The sequence below is a fragment of the Delphinus delphis genome, chromosome 17 (assembly GCF_949987515.2).
Source record: "Delphinus delphis chromosome 17, mDelDel1.2, whole genome shotgun sequence".
NCBI classification, from domain to species: Eukaryota; Metazoa; Chordata; class Mammalia; order Artiodactyla; family Delphinidae; genus Delphinus; species Delphinus delphis.
The window spans coordinates 79926109-79952210 of NC_082699.1; the positions used below are offsets into that span (position 1 = coordinate 79926109).

At 56.5% G+C, this 26102-nt stretch overlaps 1 protein-coding gene across 3 annotated transcripts in view; it reads left to right on the forward strand.

Annotated features, from left to right (window-relative positions):
• Nucleotides 1–26102, forward strand: part of MROH1 (maestro heat like repeat family member 1) — a 67867-nt gene that overhangs the window by 9144 nt on the left and 32621 nt on the right. The window contains exons 2-12 of one of the 3 annotated variants that reach the window (XM_059995301.1): nucleotides 2867–2965; nucleotides 4355–4432; nucleotides 5371–5516; nucleotides 11102–11233; nucleotides 11692–11854; nucleotides 12090–12188; nucleotides 16818–16969; nucleotides 17357–17497; nucleotides 17745–17837; nucleotides 22547–22625; nucleotides 22854–22967. In XM_059995301.1, the coding sequence (XP_059851284.1) occupies nucleotides 4411–4432; nucleotides 5371–5516; nucleotides 11102–11233; nucleotides 11692–11854; nucleotides 12090–12188; nucleotides 16818–16969; nucleotides 17357–17497; nucleotides 17745–17837; nucleotides 22547–22625; nucleotides 22854–22967 (1141 nt within the window). In that variant the 5' untranslated portion in view covers nucleotides 2867–2965; nucleotides 4355–4410. Of the gene's footprint in view, nucleotides 1–2866; nucleotides 2966–4354; nucleotides 4433–5370; nucleotides 5517–11101; nucleotides 11234–11691; nucleotides 11855–12089; nucleotides 12189–16817; nucleotides 16970–17356; nucleotides 17498–17744; nucleotides 17838–22546; nucleotides 22626–22853; nucleotides 22968–26102 lie in introns of those variants that run through there. The other 2 variants (XM_059995300.1, XM_059995302.1) reach the window with 2 other exon arrangements.

Consider the following 26102-nt stretch of genomic DNA (forward strand, 5'->3'; position numbering starts at 1 on the left):
AGCTCTGTTATTAGGTGCATAAATGCTTAGAATTGTTGTGTCTCTGTAATCCACTTTGTCTACTATTAATATAGTCACTCCAGCTTTTTTATGACTAGTTGTCAGCCTTGTTTTTCTTTTCCCATTCTTGTACTTTAGCCTCTTTATGTTAACATACTCAGTGTTCCCTGTGGTTTCTTGAATATATGAAATGCAATTATAATCTAAATGTCCTTAACTACTAATTCTTTCCTCTGCATCATTTCTGGGTCAGTGTCTATTGATTGATTCATCCTCATTATGAGTTGAGTTTTCTTGCCTGTTTGCATGTCTGGTAATTTCTTTTCTTTAATAAATTTATTTACTTTTGGCCGCGTTGGGTCTGCGTTGCTCTGCGCAGGCTTTCTCTAGTTGCGGCGAGTGGGGGCTACTCTTCGTTGCGGTGCACGGGCTTCTCATTGTGGTGGCTTCTCTTGTTGCGGAGCACAGGCTCTAGGCGTGCAGGCTTCAGTAGTTGTGGCATGCAGGCTCAGTAGTTGTGGCACGTGGGCTCAGTAGTTGTGGCACACCGGCTTAGCTGCTCCGTGGCATGTGGGATCTTCCCGGACGAGGGATCGAACCCGTGTCCCCTGCATTGGCAGGCAGATTCTTAACCACTGCACCACGAGGGAAGTCCCTGCCTGGTAATTTTTGATTGGATGACAGACATTGTAATTTTACTTTGTTAGTGCTAGATGTTTTTGTGTTCCTATTACTATTCTCAAGCTTTGTGCTGGGTTGTGGCTAAGTTATTTGGGAACAGTTTGATCTTTTCAGGTCTTGCTTTTAGCTTTGTTAGGTGAAACCAGAATGGCATTTAGCGTCGGGCTAATCTTACTTGTTTTTTTTCTTTGTCTTTTTTTGGCTGCATGGCACAGTTTGCGGGATTGAACCCGGGCCGTGGCAGCGAAAGCCTGGAATCCTAACCACTAGGCCATCAAGGAACTCCCTAATTTTACTTCTTTACTGAGCTGAAATCTTTTTTAGTGCCCTTCCCAGAACCCTGTGAGTTGTGGTGTTTCCCCCGATTGCTGGGAGCAGGCCCATTCCTGCCTCATTGTGAGCTCCAGGGATTATTTGCTGCTAATCCTTTTGGGTGGCTCCTTTCCTGGCCTTGCGTAATTTCTTCTTCTTTTTTTTTTAAAAATAAATTTATTTATTTATTTTGGCCGCATTGGGTCTTCGTTGCTGCGCGCAGCTTTCTCTAGTTGAGGCGAGCGGGGGCTACTCTTCGTTGCGGTGCGCAGGCTTCTCATTGTGGTGGCTTTTCTTGTTGCAGAGCTCGGGCTCTAGGCACGTGGCCTTCAGTAGTTGTGGCACACGGGCTCAGTAGTTGTGGCACGCGGGCTCAGTAGTTGTGCCTCGCGGGGTCTAGAGCACAGGCTCAGTAGTTGTGGCGCACGGGCATAGTTGCTCCACGGGATGTGGGATCTTCCCAGACCAGGGCTCGAACCCGTGTGCCCTGCATTGGCAGGCGGATTCTTAACCACTGCGCCACCAGGGAAGCCCCCGTAATTTCTTCTTAAACATCGTGCTTGTATTGGTTTTCTATTGCTGTTGTAACAAATTACTACAAACTTAGTGGCTTAAACAACACATATTCATGATCTTAAAGTTCTTAAGATCAGAAGGCTGACGTGGATCTCATGGGGCTCTAATTGGGTTGCTAGGGCTGTGCTCCTTTCTGGGGACTCTGGGGAGGATCTGTTTCCTGCTGTTTCAGATTGTTGGCAGAATTTGGTTCTTTATGGCTGTAGGACCAAAGTCCGTGTCTTCTTGCTGACTGTAAGCTGAGGGTTGTTCCCAGCTTCTATAGGTGCCCACATTCGTTGGCTCAGAGCCTCCTTCCTCCATCTTCAAAGCCAGCCATGGTGGGTTTTCTTCCCATGCTTTGATTTTCTCCCTGTTTTTCCATCTCAGCTCTCTGACACAGCTGGGAAAGGTTCTCTGCTTTTAAGAACTTAGGCTGGTCTCACCCACATAATCCAGGGTAATTTCTCCACCTCAAGGTCTGTACCCTTAATCCCATCTGCTAAGTCCCTTTGCCAGATAAGGTAACATATTCACATTCTGGGGATGAGGGCATGGGCATCTTTGGGGACATTATTCTGTTGCCCCTGTGCTGGCCAGTAAGTCAACTGAGTGGCCAGGAGACCCTCTGCAGGTCTCTGGACTTCTCTCTGGCACTAGACCCTCCAAACTCCAGCGAGACTCAGGCCTCCCGAGATGCTCCCCGTCCTAACTCTGGGCCTTCCTGAGTGTCCTCAGCTGGACGTGCCCTATAGGTGACGAGCTGGAGTGGCCTCAGGGTTTCCTGCCCTTCGTTTCCTGTTGACCAACAGCCTGAGAACTATGGCTTCACGTGTTTCGTTCAGTTTCTTAGTTGTTTTGGTCGAGATGGCAGGCGGGTCCCTCCCTCCCGGGTGGGCTGGGGGCTCGCGTCTCTTACGCTTGTTTGCGTTTGCTGCGACTCGAGCCGAGTGAGCACAGCTGTCTGCACTTGTGTGAAGGATGTTCCAGCTGGAGCTGGTTAGCCCCTTCGCTCTGAGGCGTGGACATAGCTGTATCTTTCCACAGGGCAAAGCCTCTGCCCCAGGAACTGGCTGCTTGCCTTGTAAACTCAGACCGGTTCTGGGAACTCAGGATGTGGGTTCCATGTGCGGGGGTGCCTGCCTCTGAGAAGTGTCCTGTGGGCTTTCTGAAGCCTGTGGCCGGTGCACCTCACACCTGCCTGCTGGCTGTGGCGCTTCCGCCTTTCGGCTTTTCAGGGGGGCGGTTTCTGCCACCTTCTTGCTGTGCTGCCAGTGGAACATGTGTTTTTATTTCTTGTTTTCCTTGTTATTTTCAGATGCTTTCCAGAAAGGGGAAACACCTTGCTGATGCCACCGGCTTCAAACCAGTCCTCTCCATCTGCTTTCTGTCTGCCTGGGATTCCTGGAAGCTTCTGGTCTGCTAATTTTATCTTTTCTTGTTTTCTAGTGCTCTTGTGGGTTTGTTCTTTTAAAACATGCATCTTTTCTGTCATTTCACTGAGGTTTTGGTGGGATGGGTGAATGCTTAGGACCAGTGTGCCTTCTTGATCTAGAATTCTCACTTATTTTTTAAAAATTAATTAATTAATTAATTAATTTTTGGTTGCATTGGGTCTTCGTTGCTGTGCGCGGGATTTCTCTAGTTGCAGAGAGCCGGGGCTACTCTTCGTTGTGGTGCATGGGCTTCTCATTGCAGTGGCTTCTCTCCTTGCGGAGCACGGGCTCTAGGTGCGCAGGCTCAGTAGTTGCAGCATGCAGGCTCAGTAGTTGTGGCTCACGGGCTCTAGGCGCACAGGCTCAGTAGTTGTGGCGCACGGGCTTAGTTGCTCTGCGGCATGTGGGATCTTCCCGGACCAGGGATCGAACCCGTGTCCCCTGCCTCGGCAGGCGGACTCTCAACCACTGCGCCACCAGGGAAGCCCTCTCACTTATTTTTAATTCCACCCCCTAACCCTGTCCCCGCATTAGGTGACTTCTCACTGCCCCCTTCCCGTGTGGCCGCAACCAAATGAGCGCATCCTCCATGCTCGGGAGCAAGGCCAGGCGTCTCTCCTTTGCTGCCTCCACCTTCAGCCTTTTCTGAATAGGTGGTGACTGGGGAATGAAGGGTGGTGAGCAGCAAATCGAGGACACTAGTGTGAGAAAGCAGCACCGTACAGGTCCTCGGAGAGTGTGCCGTAGGGCAGAGCATGTGGCCACGTGCTGAAGTGGGGGCCGCTTGCGCATTTCATGGGCTTTATCCTTTGGGTCCATCTGTTGCAAGTGGCGCTTCGAGGCGTGTGCTGTTTGGATGGTTGGTTTCAGGCGCCAGGGAGCCCCCCAGGTCCCTGTGCTGCCCACCCAGTCTCTCGGCCAGCAGGAGGCTCATTTGACGTTTTGCTAGGATCTCAGGCATGGGGCGTCCCAGCCCCGCAGCCACCAAGGCTGTTGCTCTTGGCTCTCAGGGAGGGTGTCCCTGCTCCGCACAGGCCGCCAGCGACACCAGACCTGATGCGCACGGAGTGAAGGGAGATGCTGTAGCTGGGGGTGGTAACACGCTTGCCCAGGCCACCGTGGGCCAGTCAGGACCAGCCCTGGTGGACCGGCCACGCATCGGCGGGGCTGACAGCTGCTGGGGTGGAGGAGAGCCGGTGACCATTGAGGGGACGGTGCCTCCCGTCCTCCGCACGCCTTTCAGCCAAACTGTGGCAGAGACAGTTCCCCCAGGGCGAAATTGTTTAAACCTTGTGTTTTACACAAACACAGTAACTGCTCAAAAACTGAGGAGGCTTATGACTTAAATGTTGTGCGTCTGGTTGCTGCAGGTTTGAAGACAGCTGTCCATGTTCACACCGGGCGAGAGGAAGCCACGGCCACAGCAATGAGCGAGTCATACGTGAAGAGTGAGTGTGTGGGGCTCTTGGCAGGTCTCCACGTCATGCCTGCCGGTTTCTGAGCTTGGGACACAGAGGAGCCCGTGGCATGGAGTAAATGTGCTTGGAAGGAATGACGCTTGCACGAACACACTTTCTCTAAGTTTCCATTAGAAAAAAAAAAGAAAACAAAGCTCTCGTCTCTGCAGATGCTGACGCAGAGGTCCAGACCTGGCCACAGGCTCAGTCTGGCGTGGGGGACGGCGTTTGCCTGGCACAGGGGGCTTCGTGCTCCATGTGGGAGGGTCCCTGAGCCTTCGTCCCTTCTTACAGAAGCCCCAGGGCCGGCATCCACTCTGGCTGGCCGCTCTGCTTGCGGCCAGGGCCAGTGGTTTGCTGAGGGCATGGCCCAGGGCGGGGCAGAGGCTGGGAATGGTGTTCCTGCCCCACAGCTTCCATCCCCAGGGTGAGGGTCTGCGAACCGCTGGCGGGCACACGCCCGGAGCTCTCGGGGCACTGAGGATGGGGGGTCCTGTCCGTGGGGCGGAGGCCTGGATCTGAGTGTGGGGAGTTGCCAGGGTGAGGAGTCTGCGAAAGCAGCTGGTGGGACTGGGGTGCCGCCTGGCAAGCACAGGGCAGAGTGTGGGCCAGAGGGCCACCTGGGGCAGCTTCCGAAGGGGCCCTGAGTCTGCACCGCCTGCCTTTTATAGGAGCTCGGATCCAGCGGGGCCGGAGACGTGGAGCAGACGTGGCCTGGGCTGGAAGGTCGGGGTACAGGTGGCTGGAGTGACCTCAGAGCAGGCGGCCAGTGGGTCCCAGAGATCCCGGCCAGTGCAGTGGAGGCTGCAAAGCGGCCAGGCCGGCGCGGCGGTCTCCTCCAGCTGTGGGGCCGAGTCCTCAGAGGCTGAGCGTAGCGATGGTGGGGTCGGGGCCGGGCCTGACTACGCCACTGGGCTTTGTCACGGCAGGGCTGTTCACCATTCTGCTGGACGCTGTCACCGACAAGGACCCTCAGGTGCAGGAGCAGGTGTGTGGCGCCCTGTGCGCCCTCGGAGAGTCACAGCCTGAGGAGGCTCTCCGCGCCTGCGAGGAGCACCTGCGGCTGCATGACAAGGTATTGCTGCTCCTGCCGGGCGGGTCTGCGGGGCGGGGCCTGCGGGGCGGGGTCTGCGCCAGGGGTCTGCCGGCTGGCTGGGTCCGGAGTGCAGAGCCGTGCTGCTGTGGGCAGAAAATCGTACCTGCGAGTCCAAGCCCCCTCGAGGCGGGCAAGTCCAGCATAGATGACCCTCTTTGCCTCGTGGCCTGTGGGCTGGTCCTGTCGTGGAGGGACCGGGTGGTGAGCACTGCAGCGTCCAGCCGCTCGCTCGCAGGCCCAGTGCCGCCATCCCCTTTCGCTGACCCGCTGGAGCCTGGACAGCCGTCCTCGCCGATGAGAGAGGGCAGCTCGCGTCCACCGCGGTAACGGGAACACGTGGACAGGCCTTGGAGAGGGGCTGTGGCTGGGTGGGCGCGCCGACTGGACTCTGCAGAGATGGCTCAAGGCTCTGCAGAGATGGCTCAGAAGGGGCTCTGCCAGCTCCCCCTCTCCTGGGTCTCGGCTCCACGGTTCTGTGACGCTCTCAGCTCCCTGTGGTGGGAAATTATTTCAGTTTTCCCCAGTGCATGTTTTAGGCTCATTCCTGGGAGTTAGACTTTCGGTCTCAAAAGACCATTTTTCTTTTTGTTTTTGCCATTTGATCAGTAAAAGAGGATCCCTATACAATATAAGTTATTTCTCTCTCATCTGTCAACTGCCCTCTCCTGGGGGAAAGAGCCGCGTCCTGCTGAGCGGCCTGTGCTGCGGCTTGATGGCCTCTCCTCTCGTGGGGAGGGTCCCCTGCCCCCGCCCCGCTGTCCTAGCTGTTCTGGGCCTTTTACGTGTTCGTGGACTGCTGTTGGGACTGGGGGTACATAGGACGGGAAGGGCACCCTCATGCTTGGGCACGTGTGTGTCTACCCAGGCTCCTCGGCTCATGGAGCTTCACGGTGCGTGCACGCTGGGCGTCAGGGCCCTTCTCTTCGTGGCCGAAAGGCTCCATCAGCGTGACCTGCTGAATTCAGCGTCTGATTGTTAGACAAAGCTTAGGGCTGCCCTGGCTGTTTGAGGGGATGGCCTGAGAGTACTAGAGGTGGCTAAAAGCCTTTGTTGTTTTTAACAGTTCAGAGAATTTACGTGTGCTTCACACTTGCCATTTTCTGGCTCATTTATGATTTTACCCCTTTTCTAGCCTTTTTAGTTTCTTCAACCAACTGTAAAAACCAGCTTCCTTCGCAGTGGCCCTTTACAGTAAGCGTGTCTGGAGTTGGAAGCCCTGTCCCTCGCAGTGGAGCCCTTCCTAGCGCCTCTCCCCCGCCAGCCACTGCCCCATCCACACCCTGCTGCCGGCAGCTTTGTGCCACTCACTCGTGTTTCTTTCACTCACTCGTGTGCCACTCACTCGTTGGGCTGCATCTTAGCATGTACGTTTCGAATCCCCTTGACTCTCTCTCCAAAAAGCTGGGGGCTAGCGGAAGAAAGGTGCACAGCACTATCTGGTCAGCGTAGGTCGGTGCCGCGTTTTGAGATGCGCGCGATACTTTGTAGATATCAGCTTCTCGAGGCTTCCGTGTGCCTGGGGCGCTGGGGCATGTTCGCTGCTCCTCCAGCTGGTCCTGGTCTGTGTTCCTGGACGGTGGGGGGCCGCACGGTTTTAGACAGATCCAGTCTCCTTCCTGTTGGCCAAGTCTCAGCATAGGAAAGGTGAACACAGAGGCAAGCAGGCTCCTTCGCAAGGGCTGTCAGGCCAGTGGGCAGGGAAGTGATTTGGGGAAGAGAGGCAGAAATAGTTGTCTTAGCCCCCTCTGGCTCCTAGGACAAAATGCCACAGACTGGGCGGCTCTGAGACAGCAGACTTGTGTCTCCCACAGTTCTGGAGGCTGGAGGTCTTAGGATCAAGGTGCTGGCGGGTTCGGTGCCTGGTGAGCGCTTGCTTCTTGGTTTATAGGTGGATGTGTCCTCCCTTTGTCCTCACCTGGCAGAAGGGATGAGGGAGCTCTCTGGGGTCTCTTCTATAGGGGCACAAATTCCATTCATGAGGGCTGCACCCTCGTGGCCTAATCACATCCCAAAGGCCCTGCCTCCTAACGTCGTCCTGCCCGCAGGTAGCCTAGTCATCCAGTTCGTCCATTTAGTGGACTCAGTCAGTTCTGGGGGTGGGGGAAGGGCAGCAGGCCACCCGCCAACACATCAGAACGGTTGAGCCGGAAATCTCACACACTCCTGCCAAGGGCAGGTAGCATCAGAGAACTGCCCCCACCCCCCCAGCCCCGTTCCCTTCCCAGTGTGCTACCTGACGGGGCTGCGGCTACAGCATCCTGCATGAGGGCCTGGGCGAAACCCCCTCCCTCAGAGGGAGTGCTGCACATCTTCCTTTGACGTGGTTACTGTTCTGCTCATTGAACTCTCAAGAGCAACGTAAAGTGGAAATAAAATCTTAAAAAATAAGCAGCTGTCGCAACTTTGTAGAAGTAGAAGAACCCATCCTAAAATTCATAGGGAATCTCGAGGGATCCTGAATAGCCAGAACATTCCTAAAGAAGAAGAACGAAGCCGGAGGCCTCCCAATTCCTGATTCCAAAATTGACCAGGAAAGCTACGGTAATCAAGCCAGTGTGGCACTGGCGTAGACAGACGCATAGACAATGGAGTAGAATAGAGCCTAGAAATAAACTCACATATACGGTCAAATGCTTTTCAACAGGGGTGCCAAGATAATTGAATGCGGAAAGGATAGTCTTTTCAACAAATGATACTGGGAAAACTGGATCTCCATTTGCAAAAGAATGAAGTTGGACCACTACCTCACATCATACACAAAAATTAACTCAAGGGGTCAAAGACCTAAACGTAAAACCTAAAACTGTAAAACTCTTAGAAGAAAACATAGGACAGAAGCTCCTGGACATTGGACTTGGCAATGATTTCTTGGATATGACACCAAAGGGACAGGCAACCCACAGCATGGGAGAAAATGTTTGCAAATCATATATCCAATAAGGAATTAATATCCAGGATATATAGAGAACTCTGAAAACTGAGCAACAAAATACCAAACTACTCAATTCAAAAATAGGCAAGGGACTTGAATAGACATTTCTCCAAAAAAGATACACAAATGGCCACTAAGAACATGAAAAGGTGGTCAGCATCCCTAATCATTAGGGAAATGCAAATCAAAACTACAGTGAAATACCCCCTCACATCCATTGCAATGGATACTATCAAAAAAAGAGAAAATAACAAGTGTTGGTGAAAATGTGGAGAAACGGGAAACCTTGTGCAGTGGTGGTGGGAGTGTTAAATGGTGCAGTGGCTATGGAAAACATTATGGAGGTTCCTCAAAAAATAAAAATAGAATTATCATATGACCCAGCAGTTCCACTTCTGGGTATATACCCAAAAGATTGAAAGCAGAGTCTCAAAGAGATATTTGCACACCTTCGTTCATAGCAGCATTAATCACATTAGTCAAAAGGTGGAGGCAACCCAAGTGCCCATCAGTGGGTGATGGATAAGCCAGATGTGGTCCATCCACACAACGGAATATTCAGCCTTAAAAAGGAAGTGAATTCTGGAAACTCCCTGGCGGTCCTGTGGTTAGGACTCAGCCCTGTCACTGCTAAGGGCCCAGGTTCAATCCCTGGTCGGGGAACTAAGATCCCACAAGCCGTGGTGCTGCAAAAAAAAAAAAAAAAAAAAGGAATTCTCACACATGCTACAACATGGAGGAACCTCTTTTTTTAAAAAAAAAATATTTTTATCTAGGGATACATATGACTTTTAAAAAATAAATTTATTTTATTTTATTTATTGTTTTTGGCTACATTGGGTCTTTGTTGCTGTGCGCGGGCCTTTCTCTAGTTGTGGCGAGCGGGGGCTACTCTTTGTTGCGGTGCGCGGGCTTCCCATTGCGGTGGCTTCTCTTGTTGCGGAGCCTGGGCTCTAGGCGCACGGGCTTCAGTAGTTGTGGCTTGAGGACTCTAGAGCACAGACTCAGTAGTTATGGCACACGGGCTTAGGTGCTCCGTGGCATGTGGGGTCTTCCCGGACCAGAACTCGAACCCGTGTCCCCTGCATTGGCAGGCGGATTCCCAACCACTGCGCCACCAGGGAAGCCCCTGAATGAACCTCCTTGAGGACATTTTGCTCAGTGAAATAAGCCAGTCACTAAAGGACAAATACTGTATACTTCTACTTCTGTGAAGTGTCTAGAATAGTCAAATTCAGATACAGAAAGTAGAAAGGTGGGTGGCAGGGGCTGAGGGGATGGGGATGGAGAGTTAGGGTTTAATGGGACAGGGTTTCAGTTTTATAAGATGGAAAGAGCTATGGGGAGGGATGGTACTGACGGCCACACCACCAGCTGAACGTATTTATACCACTGCACTGCGTGCTTGAGAATGGTTAAGATGGTAAACTTTGTTATGTGTATTTCAACACAATTTAAAAAAGCGAAAAACAGAACAAAACAAACCAGTAGGGCTTCCCTGGTGGCACAGTGGTTGAGAATCCGCCTGCCAATGCAGGGGACACGGGTTCGAGCCCTGGTCTGGGAAGATCCCACATGCCACGGAGCACCTAAGCCCGTGCGCCACAACTGCTGAGCCTGCGCTCTAGAGCCCGCGAGCCACAACTACTGAAGCCCGCGTGCCTAGAGCCCATGCTCTGCAACAAGAGAAGCCACCGCAGTGAGAAGCCCGTGCACCGCAACAAAGAGGAGCCCCCGCTCGCCGCAACTAGAGAAAGCCCGCGCGCAGCAATGAAGACCCAACGCAGCCAGAGATAAATAAATAAATTAAAAAAAAACCCCAGCAGCTGTGAATGACCCCATCAGTAGGACATTGGTACTTTCCCCAGGTATAAGCTGTATGTTTCTACTTGAAATAGAGGGGTTCCTGCCCTCCCCTCTCGCGTGCAGGGCTGAGTGACCGGGTAGTGTGGGCCACCCCCGTGAGGGCTGCTAGCAGCCTCTGCAGGAGGGAGCGTGGTGGGGACGTCGTTGGCGGGGGGCCCGAGGGTCACGAGCACCTTTTCTCAGGCCTGAGCAGCTCTGCAGAGTGCAAGCAGCTCTACAGAGTGCAGCCAGCCTGAGTCGCGCCCTTTCTTGCCCTCTTTGCTCCCGTCACGTGGCCTGGGCACTCCAGCTGCACTGAGGTTGTGCCCCCTGGTCTGCACCCCCAGTCTGGACGCTGCATTCCCGGGGGAGGGGGGAGGGTCCTCAGGGAGCAGCGGGTCTTGGTCTTTCCTGGCTCCCTGAGTATTTCCTGTCCTCACCGCCGGTCTCCGTGACGCCGGGGACTCCCGCAGGATGAAGCCCTTCCCTTGGCTGGGCTCTGCTCACGTCGCGGGGTTTTCTGTCATCACCGTGACATGCCCTCCACCTGTCACGGCCTCCGCTGTGGTCTGCGTGTCCTCAGTGAAGGCGAGGATGATGCGTGCTGGACGGGGGCGCTGCAGGGACATGGCTGAGGAGAGGGCTGCACCAGGACATATGGAGAGCTCCCCAGGAGGCGGGCCACCCAGAGCGACGCCGTCAGGAGACCAGGGCTCTTTCTTAAGCTCAGAGAGGAGCCGTGAGAGACAAGCAGGTCCTGGCCCTCCCTCCATGGTTCTCTCCTCAGCTGGCGCATCCGTACCGGACGATGATCCTGAGGGTCATGGAGACGGTCGTGAGCAGTCACCTCGGCGAGCTGGACAAGGGCTTGGCCAGGGCCAGCATCCTCCTGGCCTCCAGCGAGATGACCAAAGTGAAGGTCCGTGGGGCTGAGCAGGCCCTGGCTTGGGAGGGAAGCTGCCTTCCGAGGCCTTTCCTCCCAGGTGCCTTAAGGGTGTGGGTTTGTGTCCGGCTGCCTCAGCTTGGCCCCTGGGTCCTGTGCACTGACTGCCCTCCTGGGGTGGGGAGGGTCACCCCACAATGGAAACTGACGCAGAGAGCAAACTCCCCGAACCCTCAGGGCAGACGCGGGGGCGGTGGTGCCCGGTGTGTGGAGGCGCTGAGAGCAAACTCCCCGAACCCTCAGGGCACACGCAGGGGCGGTGGTGCCCGGTGTGTGGAGGCGCTGGGCTCAGCAGGGAGCCCTGCTCCCAGCAGCAGCAGCGTGTCCCCTGGCGTGACTGAGGGCAGAGTGTCTCGTTTCGCTTCCTGGGCGGTTTCAGGGCGAGGTCTGCCTCCTTTGGTCTGGGTGCCAGTTCAGGTCTTTTGGGGGGATAGGAACTGGTTTGTGACTGGCAGCAGGCCGCCAGCAACGTCCTGGTGGCTTTGGGAAAGCGTTTCATCAGCAGCGTGATGGAGGAGATACTGAGCAAGTTCCAGCCCGGGGTCCTGCCGCACCATTTTGTCGTGCAGACGCTCGCCAACCTCTCCGTTTCCAATGGTAGGTGGCGGCTCGGCCCCTTCGACCCGTGGTCTGAGCGGTCTTGAAGACCTCTGAGAGCCCGCCGGCCTCGGTTCCTTGTGTCCCAGCAGCTCCACCGTGAGCCCCAGGCTGTGCAGAAGGAGCTCAAGGCGTGTGGCCGGGGTGCCCTGCCTCCCCTGGGGCACAGGGCCCGAGGGAAGGACAGGCTGGGTGGGGATGGCAGTGGGGCCCCTGTGACGTGCCCCTCTTGCAGTGTTCGGCGTGGTGCCCTTCCTGACGTCCATCCTGAGCACCATGCTGCCCATGCTGAGTGCAGCCAAGCCCGACTCGATGAGGGTGGTGTTCTGCTGTGGTAAGACGGGCCTCCGCGGGCAGGGGGGCCTCCACGGGCAGGGGGGCCTCCGCGGGCACGGGGCCTCTGCGGGCAGGGGGGCCTCCGCGGGCAGGGGGGCAGGTGGGCCTCCACGGGCAGGTGGGTCTCTGCGGGCGGGGGGCCTCCGCGGGCAGGGGGGCCTCCGCGGGCAGGTGGGTCTCTGCGGGGCGGGTGGGTCTCTGCGGGGCAGGGGCTGGGTGCAGCCTGTCCACTCCTGGACCTTTTGTCTCCGGTGCCCCTTTGTGGGGCTGTGGGTCCTCCAGGCTGCAGGAGGAGGGCGGGACATTTAGAGGAAGGGTGACTGCAGGCGCAGGCTGGGTGGGCACTGCTGCAGATAGAGACCTGGCCTCTGCCGTCTGACTGCTTTTCTCTGCTGCTGGGGGCCCCCCTGCCCAGGACTTCACACTGCAGTCCCTGAGCCCTGGACGCTTGATGTGGGCCGGGAAGAGACTTACCCAAGGCTGCAGCTGCTTCCCATTCCTCTCCCTGCCCCGTGCTGGGAGCGTGACCATTCCCTGGGCATCTTGGGATGGGGCATTCACTCTCCCACCTTCTGTGTGCGGCCCTCCGCGTGCCTGGCCAGGGGACGGTGCCTCGCGGCATGACTCTTGGGGGAGAGGAGGGCACTCTTGTGGGAGGGAAGCAGAGGGTCCTGAGACCCGGGGGCTGAGGGGGCCTGGGCCTCTTCTAGCAGCCACCACGTTGCCCTTGTCCTTCAGCTTCCTGGTGTCCCTAGTGTCCCCACCAGGCTCAGGGAGACGCTGGCCGGTACTGAGGGGAGGGAGAGGGAGCATCTAGGCCCGCATGAGGACTGGACCCTTTTTAACCCGCAGCCCAGCCTGTTAGCAGGTGCTGGGCTTCCACCCCAGGCTGCCAGCTAGGGAGCATGTGGTGAGGGCGTGGCCGCACTGGGCAGGGCTCAGGGTTGGGGTTGGGGGCTGGTAGCTAGAGGATTGGTGTCTGGGGAGGGTTCCTAGGGAAGCTGCGTATCTTGCACACACCCGGGGACTTTCCTAGCCAGGGCCTAGAGCTTTGGGCCCCAGGCCTCCCTGTTCACAGTGGCTTTGGGTTCAGGGTTCCCCTGCTTTCAGGGGGCCCTAGGAGGGGCTCCAGCCCCTGCCAGCCCTCCTCACAGCCCCCCGCGTTCCCCATTCTCTCCATTCCCTGCCATGGTCTCTTTGGTGCCTCTTGCAGGCTCCTCCCAACTGTGCGTGATTGGCAGGCTGCGTGGGCTGAAGGGCAGAACCCTCCTTGACCTAGTTTTGGCTGAAAAGGGGAATTGTGACAGGATCCCCGATCAGCTGGGTGGGAATCACCGCTGAGCTGGGAATGCAGGAGCAGGACACAGAAGGGGCCGAGGCAGAGCTGAGGGGCTGGGGCTGTACCTCGGGTGCGCCGCACACGGGGAGAAGACCAGCCTAGGACAGAGCCCGTGTCGGAGCCGAGGGCTTAGGTACCGGCCCCAGGCAGCTCCTCTGGGAGGCACTGGCCTCGCTCCGGGAGGTGCAGGGCCCTGCACAGAGAGCTGACTCGCGCTTCTCAGGCGCTCTGGTCCCAGCCCTTCACGGGCCAAAGGCCCCTGCAGTTCCCACCTGTTGGTATGTCGTGTATGAAGCAAGTGCGTGGGCCAAGTGACCTGCCCGCAGGCCGCCCTCCTGCTGAGGTGTGCGCCCCTCACCGCAGACAGAACGTTCAGGGTCTGCAGTTGGAGGGAAGAGTGGTCCTGCCTGCTGGAGGGGCCTCAGTCGGGCCAGGAGGGTCCACAACAGCCCATCAGCGGCCTGGGTGGGCCACGAGAGGGCTGGGGCCTCCTGTCCTTCCAGACAGCCTCTGGTTCTGGGCAGATGTCTGTGTCCACTGCCGGAAGGCGGCACAAGTGGGCAGCGGCGCTGGGCCAAGAACAGGAGCACGTGCACACTTGAAGCTTCTCGTCCAGTTTGCAGTACGCTGTGGCCAGGGAGACCCAGAGACCGTGTTGACATGCCCCAGACAGCAGGGTGCACGGCTGGCCTGGCCACACTGTCCAGCACCAGTAGCGGCCAAAAATCACTGCCCACGAGGAAAGTCTCTGATAGGAAAGGTGGCCGCAAAATAAGCAGAAACCGAGACTTGGGGAAAGCCGACGGTTCAGGGAGGAGAAGACAGGCAGGAAAGGAAGTCTGTGGTTAATGTCCTCTGGGAGCTAAGGGAAGATGCGTTCAGGAAACGAGCGTGTGGCTGTGAAGAAGCTACATTCGGAGAATAAAATTAAGCTTCTGGGAATTAAAAACATGATGAAAATGGAAGGCAGAAATGGAACAGAAAGTTGAGGAAATCCTCCGGAAAGTAGAACAAAAATGCAAATATATGGAAAATAGGAGAGAAAAGAATTAGCAGGCTAGGCCATGAAGCCAGCATTCGAATGAGACAACCTGGAAAGAACGAACAGAGAGAGTGGAGTGGGGGCGTCGTGCAGTAATCCCCGAACCTGCCCTGCAGCAGGAGCTGTTCCTGGTGGAGACGCCCTCCAGGCACCGCACCAGGAAGACTTTGCAGGGGGGTGGGCAGGGATGGGCCAAGGGGAGGCTGAGGAAATAGGTGGCCTTGCCTTCTCTCGCTCAAGTGAGAGTGCCAGAAAGCTCCGGTGGAAGGCACCCTCTGAGAATCAGAGCCCTGCCCAGATGCTGCTTGAGCAGGAGGTAAAGGCTCTTGTGGAGAAGCCAGGATCAGGAAGGGTGCGGTCCCACGTGGGGCCGGGGGAGCCCCAGGGTGTGCGGCAAGAGATGTGGAGGTCGCCTTGGTGACTCGTGCCTGGAGAGCCAAGGAGACTCAAACCGCAGGTGGTCGGTGACTCTGGGAAACAAAGCTGCTCATGGACGGAGTGGGTGGGCTCTGGCGGCGTGGGTCTGGAGGGATGGACGGGAAGGACGGGCCCCGTCCTTGCGGGGAGTGGGTGAGGAACACCGTGGACGCGTTATTTATCGAGAGAGAGATCAAACGCCATGTTTGCTTCTGGAGCAAGGGAGGTTGGGCTGGCGGAGGGTGTGTGAGGAGTGCCCTTTACTCTGTGCCCGTGTGTGTACCTGATGGAACACTCAAGCCTAGTAACAGGTCGGGGCTGGGCTTCTGCTTCTGGCCATATGGTAGCCTGTTACCCTGAAAGACCTTCCCACGCAAAATACCTAGGATCCCTGATCAGTTTAACCAACAGCCTGACTGAACAGCTCAAGGAGGCAAAAGAGTGGGGGGACGAAGGGGCCGTGGAGGAGTGGAGGGTTGAGAGAGGAGCTGAGGGTTCTCGGGGCACCTGCAGCCCCGGTTTTAGCAGCCGTGTGGCAGGGAGGGGACCAGAGCCCACCTCGCCAGACCCTCCAGGGGCCCATCCTCAGTGGAAGGGCTGCCCATGACACAGAAACCTTCCCCCAGGAGGTAGTTTTCTTTGAGAATTTCTTTATGTTCTGTCTTGAGCACGTGTGAACATGGCTGCCCTCCTGTAGATGGAGGGTTAGGGTTAGTCTTTCCGCTGGGCTGCAAAGCCCAGGCTAAGAAATTAGCCTTACAAGTGGGCCAGGTTTGAGGTTGTGAGCTGGAGCAAGTAAAGACCCCCGGGGCAGCTGCTGCAGCCCCTGCCTGGGCGCCGGGCTCTGCCCTTGGGAGGCCCGGCCGGGAGCCGCCGCCTCTCCGGGCCATTGCATCCTCATCTCCCCCTCCACTGCCCAGGCCCGTGGCCAGGGCCTGGCCTCCGACTCTCCTTCGTGGCCCCATCGTCTCCCCTGACCCAGGGTCCAGGTCCTGCTGACCACTCGCAGGTCTGCAGCAAAGCGAGTCCCCAGGCTTACCCGCCTGGTGTCCACAGCACAGTCCCTTCCACAGACACAGACCCCCAGGCCAGCGCTCCCCACCCTCGGCACCCCGCCACCGTGCCCCCAGGTCTTCTTCCTACACGTGTCCTGGGGGGCCCACGCCTGCCCGGCACAGGAGCCCTTGAAAGCGTGTGGCATGCATCTCTGTGAGGGAGGAGGTGGGCACAGCAGACTGGAGTGGGCCAGGCGTGGTGGCCTGGGGGCATTTTGGGGAGGTTGGTGCCTGTACTGGTTTCCTTGGACCACCTCAATGAAAGACCACAAATTGGGGGGGTTAAAACAACAGAAATGTGTTCTCTACGGCTCAGGAGGCCAGGATTCCGAGAGCAGGGTGTTGACAGGGCCGTGCGCCCTCTGCAGCTCTGGAGAGAAACCTTCCAGGCCCCCTGGCGTCTGGAGGTGCCCGTGCATCCTGGCGTGTTGGCTCGAGGCTGCAGCAGTGCAGCTCTGCCTCCGTTGTCCCCGCGTGTCTGTCTCTCTTCTTGTGAGGACACGGTCCTGTTGGAGTTGCCCCCCACCCACTGTGACCTCGTCTTGACTCATTGCATCTGCAAAGACCCTATTTCTGAAAAAGGTCACGTTCTGAGCTTCTGCGAAGCATGCGAGTTGGGGGACCCTTGACGCCCGCACAGCGCTTTGGTCCCGAGCCTGGCCGGGTGCTCTGGAGGGTGTCTCGCAGGCAGCATGGCATGTTAGAAGGGGCAGGTGTCGCGCGGAAGCTGTGCGGCCATGGGCCGGCCGCCGCTTACCGCGTGGGTCGCCACAGCTCTGCAGCGCTTTAGCGAGAGCGCCCTGGAGTACCTGGCCGACCTGGACCAGGCCCCCGACCCCACGGTCAGGAAGGATGCCTTCGCCGCTGACATCTTCAGCGCCTACGACATCCTCTTCCACCACTGGCTGCAGAGCCGGGAAGCCAAGGTATGTGTGGCCCTTAGGGACCTGTGGCCTCACCTAGCTGGCTTTCCTCTCCCACCCCCAGCCTGGAGGTACTGCTCCAGTCACCTGGGCCTCTTCTGGGGTCCTGCGGGTTCTCGGGTGTTGGGGGGAGATCTGTCTACATGTGCCCCTCCCTCCCCCGCCCCACAGGTCCTCACAGAGTAGGGCTAGTTTTCTGGGGCCCCAGCGCTGGACCTCTCCCTGTAGGCCCACTCCCTCCACCCCTTTAGGACCCCCGCTCGCGGTAACCCGGGTCTTCGATTCCAACTGTGGGGTCCTTGGGGAAGGGCTCTTTGCACATCTCTGCCCCGGGCTGACGGGCGTTGCCGGCCGGTCCGCACGCGAGCGCCTGTCCCTGTGTCCCCCCAGCTGCGGCTCGCTGTGGTGGAGGCCCTGGGGCCCATGAGCCACCTGCTGCCCAGCGAGAAGCTGGAGGAGCAGCTCCCCAAGCTGCTGCCTGGAGTCCTCGGCCTCTACAAGAAGCACGCCGAGACTGTCCACGTGTCCAGGGTGCGTTCAGGAGTTCAGCTGCAGGGGGCACGGGGTCGGGGGGAAGCCCTGGGGGCAGCCAGCCTCAGTGGGGGGCGCGGACAGGAGCCGGGGAGCCAGGCCCACCTGGCCTTGCCACGCGCCCCCTTCCCGGCCCTTCCCCACGAGCGAGCGCTGGGGTGGAGGGCTGGGAGACTCCCGCAGCCAGCAGGGGTGGGGCTGGGCCAGGAGGAGGCCCTGACGGCCCCTCTCCTCCCTCCTCGAGCAGAGCCTGGGCCAGATCCTCGAGGCGGCCGCAAGCGTGGGCAGCCGCACGCTGGACGTCCAGCTTGACTCACTCCTGGCTGCCCTGCATGCTCAGGTGGGCTGGGGGCCCAGGGAGGGGTGGGAGCACGCTGGGAGGTGCCTGCTGAGGGTCAGGGAGCAGGAGGCGGGGCTGAAGCGCCGTCTGCCCAGCGCTGGGGCTCGGGCCGCGCGACACAGCACAGCCCCGCTGTGCAGGGGCCGGAGCGGGCAGCCAGCAGGCCAGGGGCAGCTCTGGGGCCATCTGCACTGGCCGTGCGTCCCGAGGGCCCGGGCTCAGGTGGAGACCCCCTCCAGCGGTCTTGATGGCTTTGATGGAGAAAGGGCTTCGAGGAGGCTCTGCAGCCGTGCACACCCTGCCCCCCCAGGTCAGATGAGGGGCATGGAGGTCACGGGGAGCTCTGGGGGGACGTTGCGTCCGTGGGACTTTCTGAGTGGGAGAGAAGAGGGCCGGAAAACTAGAGAGAGCGTGGGCAGGCGGCTCTGTGAGAAAGAGAAGCAGGGAGAGTGGACTTACTTCCTTGCTCCCCCCACCCCCTGGGGCATCTCTGGGCCTGCTCCACTCCCACACCTGCTGGGATGCCAGCCTGGCCCGCCGGCCTGAGCCCTCACCTGCCACACACACGGACGGCGCCCTGCGAGGGCCGGGGGTCGGGCTATGGTAGAGAGATTAAATAGTAATTTTAGTGTGTGAGCAATGGTAATGAACCTGAAAAACTGTATGAAGTGGATAGATTCCTAGAAAAATCTTAAAAATGTCAAAATTGGCAGAGAAGAAATAGGAAACTTGACTAAACCAGTAAAGAAATGGAAACAACATTCCAAGCCCTTCCTTTCTGAAAGCAAACCCAGGACCCACGTGGTTTGAAGGTTGCGTTCTTCCAAACTTTTGAGGGACAGCTAATTTCCACCATACACAGGTGGGCTTGGAAATGAGAAAAGGATCCAGAGCTGCCTGATGGATTCTTTGAGGCTGGTCTTGATTCCAAATCCAAGTCAGGACCACACAGAAAAATCTAGGTCTACTACTGTGAGGCTGGATGTGAGGATCGTGTGCTCAGTGAAGGGAGTTGCCCCGCACTGCGCTCCCGGCACTGCACCCTCAGCACTGCACCCTCAGCACTGAGCCCTCAGCACTGCGCCCTCAGCACCATTCCCTCAGCACCGTTCCCTCAGCACTGAGCTCTCAGCACTGTGCCCTCAGCACTGCGCCCTTAGCACCATTCCCTCAGCACCGTGCCCTCAGCACCGTTCCCTCAGCACTGCGCCCTCAGCACTGAGCTCCCAGCACTGCACCCTCAGCACTGCACCCTCAGCACTGAGCTCCCAGCACTGCACCCTCAGCACTGCACCCTCAGCACTGAGCTCCCAGCACTGCACCCGCAGCACTGCACCCTCAGCACTGAGCTCCCAGCACTGCACCCTCAGCACTGCACCCTCAGCACTGAGCTCTCAGCACTGTGCCCTCAGCACTGCGCCCTTAGCACCATTCCCTCAGCACCGTGCCCTCAGCACCGTTCCCTCAGCACTGCGCCCTTAGCACTGAGCTCCCAGCACTGCACCCTCAGCACTGCACCCTCAGCACTGAGCTCCCAGCACTGCACCCTCAGCACTGCACCTTCAGCACTGAGCTCCCAGCACTGCACCCTCAGCAGTGCACCCTCAGCACTGAGCTCCCAGCACTGCACCCTCAGCACTGCACCCTCAGCACTGAGCTCTCAGCACTGTGCCCTCAGCACGGCGCCCTTAGCACCATTCCCTCAGCACCGTGCCCTCAGCACCGTTCCCTCAGCACTGCGCCCTCAGTACTGCTCTCCCAGCACTGCACCCTCAGCACCGTTCCCTCAGCACTGCACCCTCAGCACTGCACCCTCAGCACCGTTCCCTCGGCACTGCACCCTCAGCACCGTTCCCTCAGCACTGTACCCTCAGCACTGCTCTCCCAGCACTGCGCCCTCAGCACTGCACCCTCAGCACCGTTCCCTCAGCACTGCACCCTCAGCACTGCACCCTCAGCACTGAGCTCCCAGCACTGCACCCTCAGCACTGCACCCTCACCACCGTTCCCTCAGCACTGCGCTCCCAGCACTGCGCTCCCAGTACACGAGGGGTGTAGGGCCCAGCCAGGGGGGCTGCACAGCGCTGAGGCCAGTCAGCTCACCTCATCATGGAACGAGATTCCCGAAAATATTGTCTGATATCAATCAATGCAGAAAAAGCTTTTGATAAAGTTCAACACCTATTTGTCGCTAAAGCTCTTAGCAACCAGGATCAGAAAGGAACGTCTCTAACTTGACGAAGTTTAAATGCCCAGGCCCTCCGCGTGCATCATGGTGAACGGGAGACAGGTACGCTTCCTCTAGTGTCAGGATCAGAAAGGAACTTCTCTAACTTGACGAAGTTTAAATGCCCAGGCCCTCCGCGTACATCATAGTGAACGGGAGACAGGTACGCTTCCTCTAGTGTCAGGAGCAGGAAGCAGCCCCACTCTCAGTGTTAACGGGGAAAGGAACAGAAATGGGGGGAGTGAGGACCGACCTGTCGTTCATCTTCTCCCGGCCACCCACCCTCCGTCCCGGTCCCCTCTTTGCCTTTCCCGAGGCCCCGAGCTCCTCTTAATACACTTAGCGACGGGGGGGTTGCCACTCGGGTCTCCCGAGCGAGAAGGCACAGGCCTGAGGGGGAGGGTTCGCTCTGTTCCGTTCCCTGCTGTCCCAGCACCGGTGCGTGTTACCCGTGAGCACTCAGTAGATGTTTGTTTTATGGATGGTTGATTTATTCATCCAGAAATGCACTCATTTATGAACTGAGTCGGTTCACAAATACTAGAACTAAGTTCAGCAAGGTTGCCGGTTACAAGACCACCCTGTAAAAATCAGGAGCGTTCTTCTCCGTCAGTAGTGACCAAGCACAAAAAAACGACCCTTTACAACAGCAACAGAAACTTATCGTGAAGTATCTGGGAATTCACCTAACGAAGAGTGCCTAAGATCTCTATGGAGAAAAAGCTTACAACTCTGAAAAAAAGTGAGAGATGTAGCCCAATATCATTCACTTAATATAAAAGTGATTGCGTTAAACTATAAAAACAAGCAATGATTGTCTATGGGATGGGGGTGGGGTTTAACGGGAAAATAAATACATAAAGGCTGAAAAGGCAGGAAAAATGTGCTATTTCCTTCTCTTAGAGCTTCCCATTCATGTCTTTTGTTTTTCTGTTGGTTTTTAGAGGTTTTTTTTCATATTGGTCTGTAGCAGTTATTTATAGTCTCATATCATGTATGTATAAATGTTTGTTTCTACTTTGTCCGTTATCTGTGGCTCTGTTTATGGTTTTTTGTTTGTTTGTTTGTTTTGCTGTACCACGCGGACCTCTCACTGCTGTGGCCCCTCCCGTTGCGGAGCACAGGCTCCGGACGCGCAGGCTCAGCAGCCATGGCTCACGGGCCCAGCCGCTCCGCGGCATGTGGGATCTTCCCGGACCGGGGCACGAACCCGCGTCCCCTGCATTGGCAGGCGGACCCTCAACCACTGCGCCACCAGGGAAGCCCTGTTTATGGTATTTTTTGCCATGCAAAATTATTTAGTTTTTACACCATCAATTATTCATCTTTTATGTTACAGTTCAGCTTTTGCTATACTTGGAAAAGGCTTTCGAGTTCTGCAATTAATTTTTAGCTTCTCTCATTTTCCCCTATACTTTTACTGTTTAATCCATTTGGAGTTTATTTTAGGGAAAGAGTGAGAATCTAGTTTTATCTTTTTTCCAGATGACTACCCATTTGCACTAGTTATCTATTGCCCTTTGACCGCTCACTCCAAAACTTAGTACGTGAAAACAGCAGCGGTTTACTCTCTCCCAGTCACTGCGGAGTCCTGAGCAGCTCAGGCTTCCGCGTGGTCACGGTCACGCATCTTCTGAAGGCTCCCCGGGGGGCGGGGGTTCTGCTTCCAAGCCGGCTCCCTGCTCCGAGCGGCTGAGCGAGCCCGGGAGCAGGTAGGAAGCCGCGGTGCCTTTTATGGCCAGGTTCGGTCTTTGCAGTGGAAGTGACAAGCAGCACCCTGGGGGCCTGGAGCAGAACCCGGCCGCCTGGCACTCACCTGGTCCTGCACTCACCGCTGGTCACTTCTCACCTTAGAGCCCTGTGCCTGGAGGCCCTGTGGGTGTCCTTTGTTGTGACCTTGAGGGGTTGAGTGGGGACTGGGGTGCCACCCAGAGCTCAGCCCCCGGTGAGTGTCACCCGCTGAGGTGCAGTGGAGCCCAGGGACACCTGTGCCAACAGCCTCTGTTTTTACTTTTACCAGTGCAGCTCCTTTTTCTTTTACAATTTTGAACGAATGGACTCGAGGTATTTTGGTTTCCAGTGCTTTCTGCATTCTAGAGGTCCGCGGTTTCCAGCCCAGGATGTCATGCCCAGGAAAGTGGGAAAGTGTCTCCTTTCTCGTCAGGGAATGTGTTTTGGGAGTTTGTTTTCCTGGCTGGTGGTGGGAGGGGTGGGGTGTAGACGGAGCCAGGACTCTTTTCCCTTGAGAGGGCCAACTGTAAGGTGTGGGCTGAGGTCCCCAGGGCGCTTCCAGCCACAGGCGAGGGGCTCCTGCCCCCAGGTGAGAGAGCGCCTGAGGGACCTGCCCTCCCATGGCCTTGCTGGGCCCCGTGACTGTGCCCTCTGTTCCCGGAGCAGTGCCCCTGGGCCCAGCATCGTCAGGGGGCCTGCCCCTCCCGTGGCCTTGCTGGGCCCCGTGACTGTGCCCTCTGTTCCCGAGCAGATCTGCGTGCCCGTGGAGTCCTCGAGCCCCCTGGTGATGAGCAACCAGAAGGAGGTGCTGCGCTGCTTCACGGTGCTGGGTACGAGGCCGGCGGCCTGGCTGCTCTGGGGGGCGGGGGGCCCTTTGTCTCGTGTGCTGCCCGCCCGTGTCTCTGGGGAGCACACAGCCAAGACCTGGCTGGGCCGCAGCCCCGAGCATCCGGCCTCCCAGGCCGCCGGGCCTAGCTTGTCTTGGAGGTGCAGACAGCCAGCAGGGAGCATAGGACAGCTCGTTACAAACAGTTCTTTGATGAGCGCTTGCCCTGCAGCCCGCTGCTCGCCTGACCGCCTGCTGGCCTTCCTGCTGCCCAAGCTGGACACCAGCAACGAGAGGACCCGTGTGGGCACCCTCCAGGTCGTGAGGCACATCATCAACTCGGCCGGTAAGTGCCCTTTGTGACGCAGAGATGGAAAAGGCAGACGTTGTCCAGCTTTTAGGTGAAAAGGAACATCTTGCTTTGAATTCTTTAAATAGTTTCCCCAACTTTCTAGTTTGCAAAATTCCAAACTTTTTGAAAAGTTGCAGCAGTAGTGCTCATCTGCCTCCCAGCAGGCGTCCGTCGCTGACCTTTGCCCTTGACAGCTGGCTGTGGACGGTGGGACACGGCGCCCCTGACCCTGGGCCCGGCAGCTGCCACATGCCCGCCGGTCGGGTGGCTCAGTCCCGCTGCCCCGTCACGCTGTCTGCCGCAGCTGCCCCTCAGTGTGGGGTCTGTGCACGGGCATATGTTGCCTAGTTGTGTCTTAAGACGTGGACCTTTGAGAAGAGTTGAGGCCGGTTCTGTAGACAGTCCCTCCATTTCCGTGTGTCTGATGATTTCCTCACAATTGGATGGAAGAATTCGGGTTTCTTGCTTTTAAGGCTGATTTAATCAGCAAGAGGCTTGACAGTTTTCGCACTTAAGTCTGTTTTTTCCGGTGAGCTTGGTTGCTAAACAGTGGCCGTGGCCGTGGGCCACGCCAGGCCTGCAGCCTGCTTCGGTACAGTCCTGAGCTGAGAGTGGTTTTCACATGGCAACGGGCTGTACAAGCAAACAAAGAAGAAGATGTGTCGGAGGCCGCTTGTGGCCCTGGAAGCCCAAGTGTTCTCTGTCTGACCCTCTATGGAACGAGCATGTGGACCAGGTGGCACCTGTGGACTCAGCAGCTCTCGGGTTTGGGGAGTGAGGGGGCAGCACTCGGCGGGCAGGGCCGGATCCTGCCGTGAGCCCAGGAGCACGTGGCTGGTGGCTGCTGGGGAAGGGTGGTGCTGGGACAGAGAGCAAGGTCTCTCACCTGAGCCACAGCGCCCTTGGGAGCCCAGGTGCCTGCGGACCTCGGCTGGGCCTTCGCTTCCTCTCTGATCTGCTGTTTGTGGTCATTAGCGGCGCTGGACGTTTTTTACGCGGTTCATGGTCATTAGCGGCGCTGAACGTTTTTTACGCGGTTTAGCCTCGCTTGCCTCTCCTTTGTTAATTCTTCTCTCACGATGATGTTCCAGAGTCACTTCGTATCCACTTGTCTTTCATTTTTTCCTTTAAGTTCTTTCTCTGGCCATAAGTGTATATACGTATATATGGTTAGGACTCGGTGCTCTCACTGCCCAGGCCCCGGGTTCAATCCCTGCTCAGGGAACTAAGATCCTGCAAGCCACGCGGCGTGGCCAAAAGAAAGATGTTGTACATATAAAAAATGGAATGCTACTCGGCCATAAAAAGAATGAAGTAATGCCATTGCAGCAACATGGATGGCCCTAGAGATTATCATACTAAGTGAAGTAAGTCAGAAAGAAGACATACAATATATCACTTTTATGTGGAACCTAAAATATGACAGAAATGAACTTATTTACAAAATAGAAACATACAGACAGAAAATTGTTACCAAAGGGGAAAATTGGGGGAGAGAGAAATTCGGAGTTTGGGATTAACAGATACTACTATATACAAAATAGACAAACAACATACTCAGTATCTTGTAATAAACTATAATGGAAAACAATCTGAAAAAGAATAGATACATAGGGCTTCCCTGGTGGCACGGTGTTTAAGAACCCACCTGCCGATGCAGGGGACACGGGTTCGAGCCCTGATCTGGGAAGATCCCACATGCCGCGGAGCAACTGAGCCCGTGTGCCACCACTACTGAGCCTGCGCTCTAGAATCCATGAGCCACAACTACTGAGCCCACACACCTAGAGCCCGTGCTCCACAACAAGAGAAGCCACCACGATGAGAAACCCGCGCACCGCAGGGAAGGGTAGTCCCTGATCACCACAGCTAGAGAAAGCCTGCGCGCAGCAACGAATGCAATGCAGTCAAAAAAAAAAAAAAAAAAAAAGAATAGATACGTTTATGTATAACTGGACCACTTTGCTGAACACCGGCAACACTGTAAGTAAGCTCTACTTCAGTAAAAAAGTCAAATTTTTTTAAATTATAGATAGATAGATTTAAATCTCTCCCTTTCGGGGGGCTTGGCCCTGGGTGGTTTACTTTGCTTGTTTACAATTGTGGTAAAATGCACATAACATAAAATTTTCCACGCTCGTCGTAGGTGTACACTCGGCAGCGTTAAGTGCGTTCCCATGGCTGTGCAGCCGCCTCCAGGACCCTTTTCATCCTGCAAACCTGAAACTCTGTCCCCACTAAACAACACTCCCCACATTTCGGTCCCTTTTAAACCGCAGGTCTCCTGTGCTCTTTTCTTTCCCTTGTAATTTATCCGTGGAAGAGCCTAGGCCATTGGACCTGTGGAGTTTCACACGGTCAGCTTGGTGGGCTGTGTTCTCGAGGTGCAGACTGAGGTTTCCTCGTCCGTCTGGATTTCTTGCAAATTGGCAAGAACTCAGACTCCAGTCGAGTCCCTTTGGCAAGACTGTAGGGGGCACAGTGTGTACCGGGCGGCCTCGGCAGCGCTGCCGCTCGCCGCCTGGGGCACAGCTTGTGCTGCGCCGATTCGCTGGGTGCCGTGATGAAGAGACGCTCTTCACCTGCCGCTCAGCCATGCAGAAGTGTGGCTCATGCAGGAACTGCAGGCTCAGCTGTTGGCTCCTTTGTTTTGTCAGTTTTCAAGATAATACACTGGTCCCCTGTCATCTTCTAAAGGTGACCATTGCTCTCTAAAAATATCATAGGGACTCATGAATTCAAACATATTTGAGAAATTTCAGTTCATTGCAGTTATCACCATTATTTTTTAATTAACTTTTATTGGAGTATAGTTGATTTACAGTGTCATTTTAGATTCTGCTGTACAGCAAAGTGAATCAGCAGCATGTATCCATATATCCCCTGTTTTTTAGATTATATTCCCATCTAGGTCACCACAGAGCACTGAGTAGAGTTCCCTGTGCTAGACAGTGGGTCCTTATTCGTTATCTATAGTTGTTAACCATTATTGGAGCTCAAATTGTGTCATCGCCGGGGAGTGGGGAGACTTCTTCAAGTTCCGAGTCCTTTGATGATGAACTAAGCTCGTTGTGTATATTTCTTGCCCCAGACCTGGAATCAGCCATTCCAGGCTGTGAGGCCTCCAGT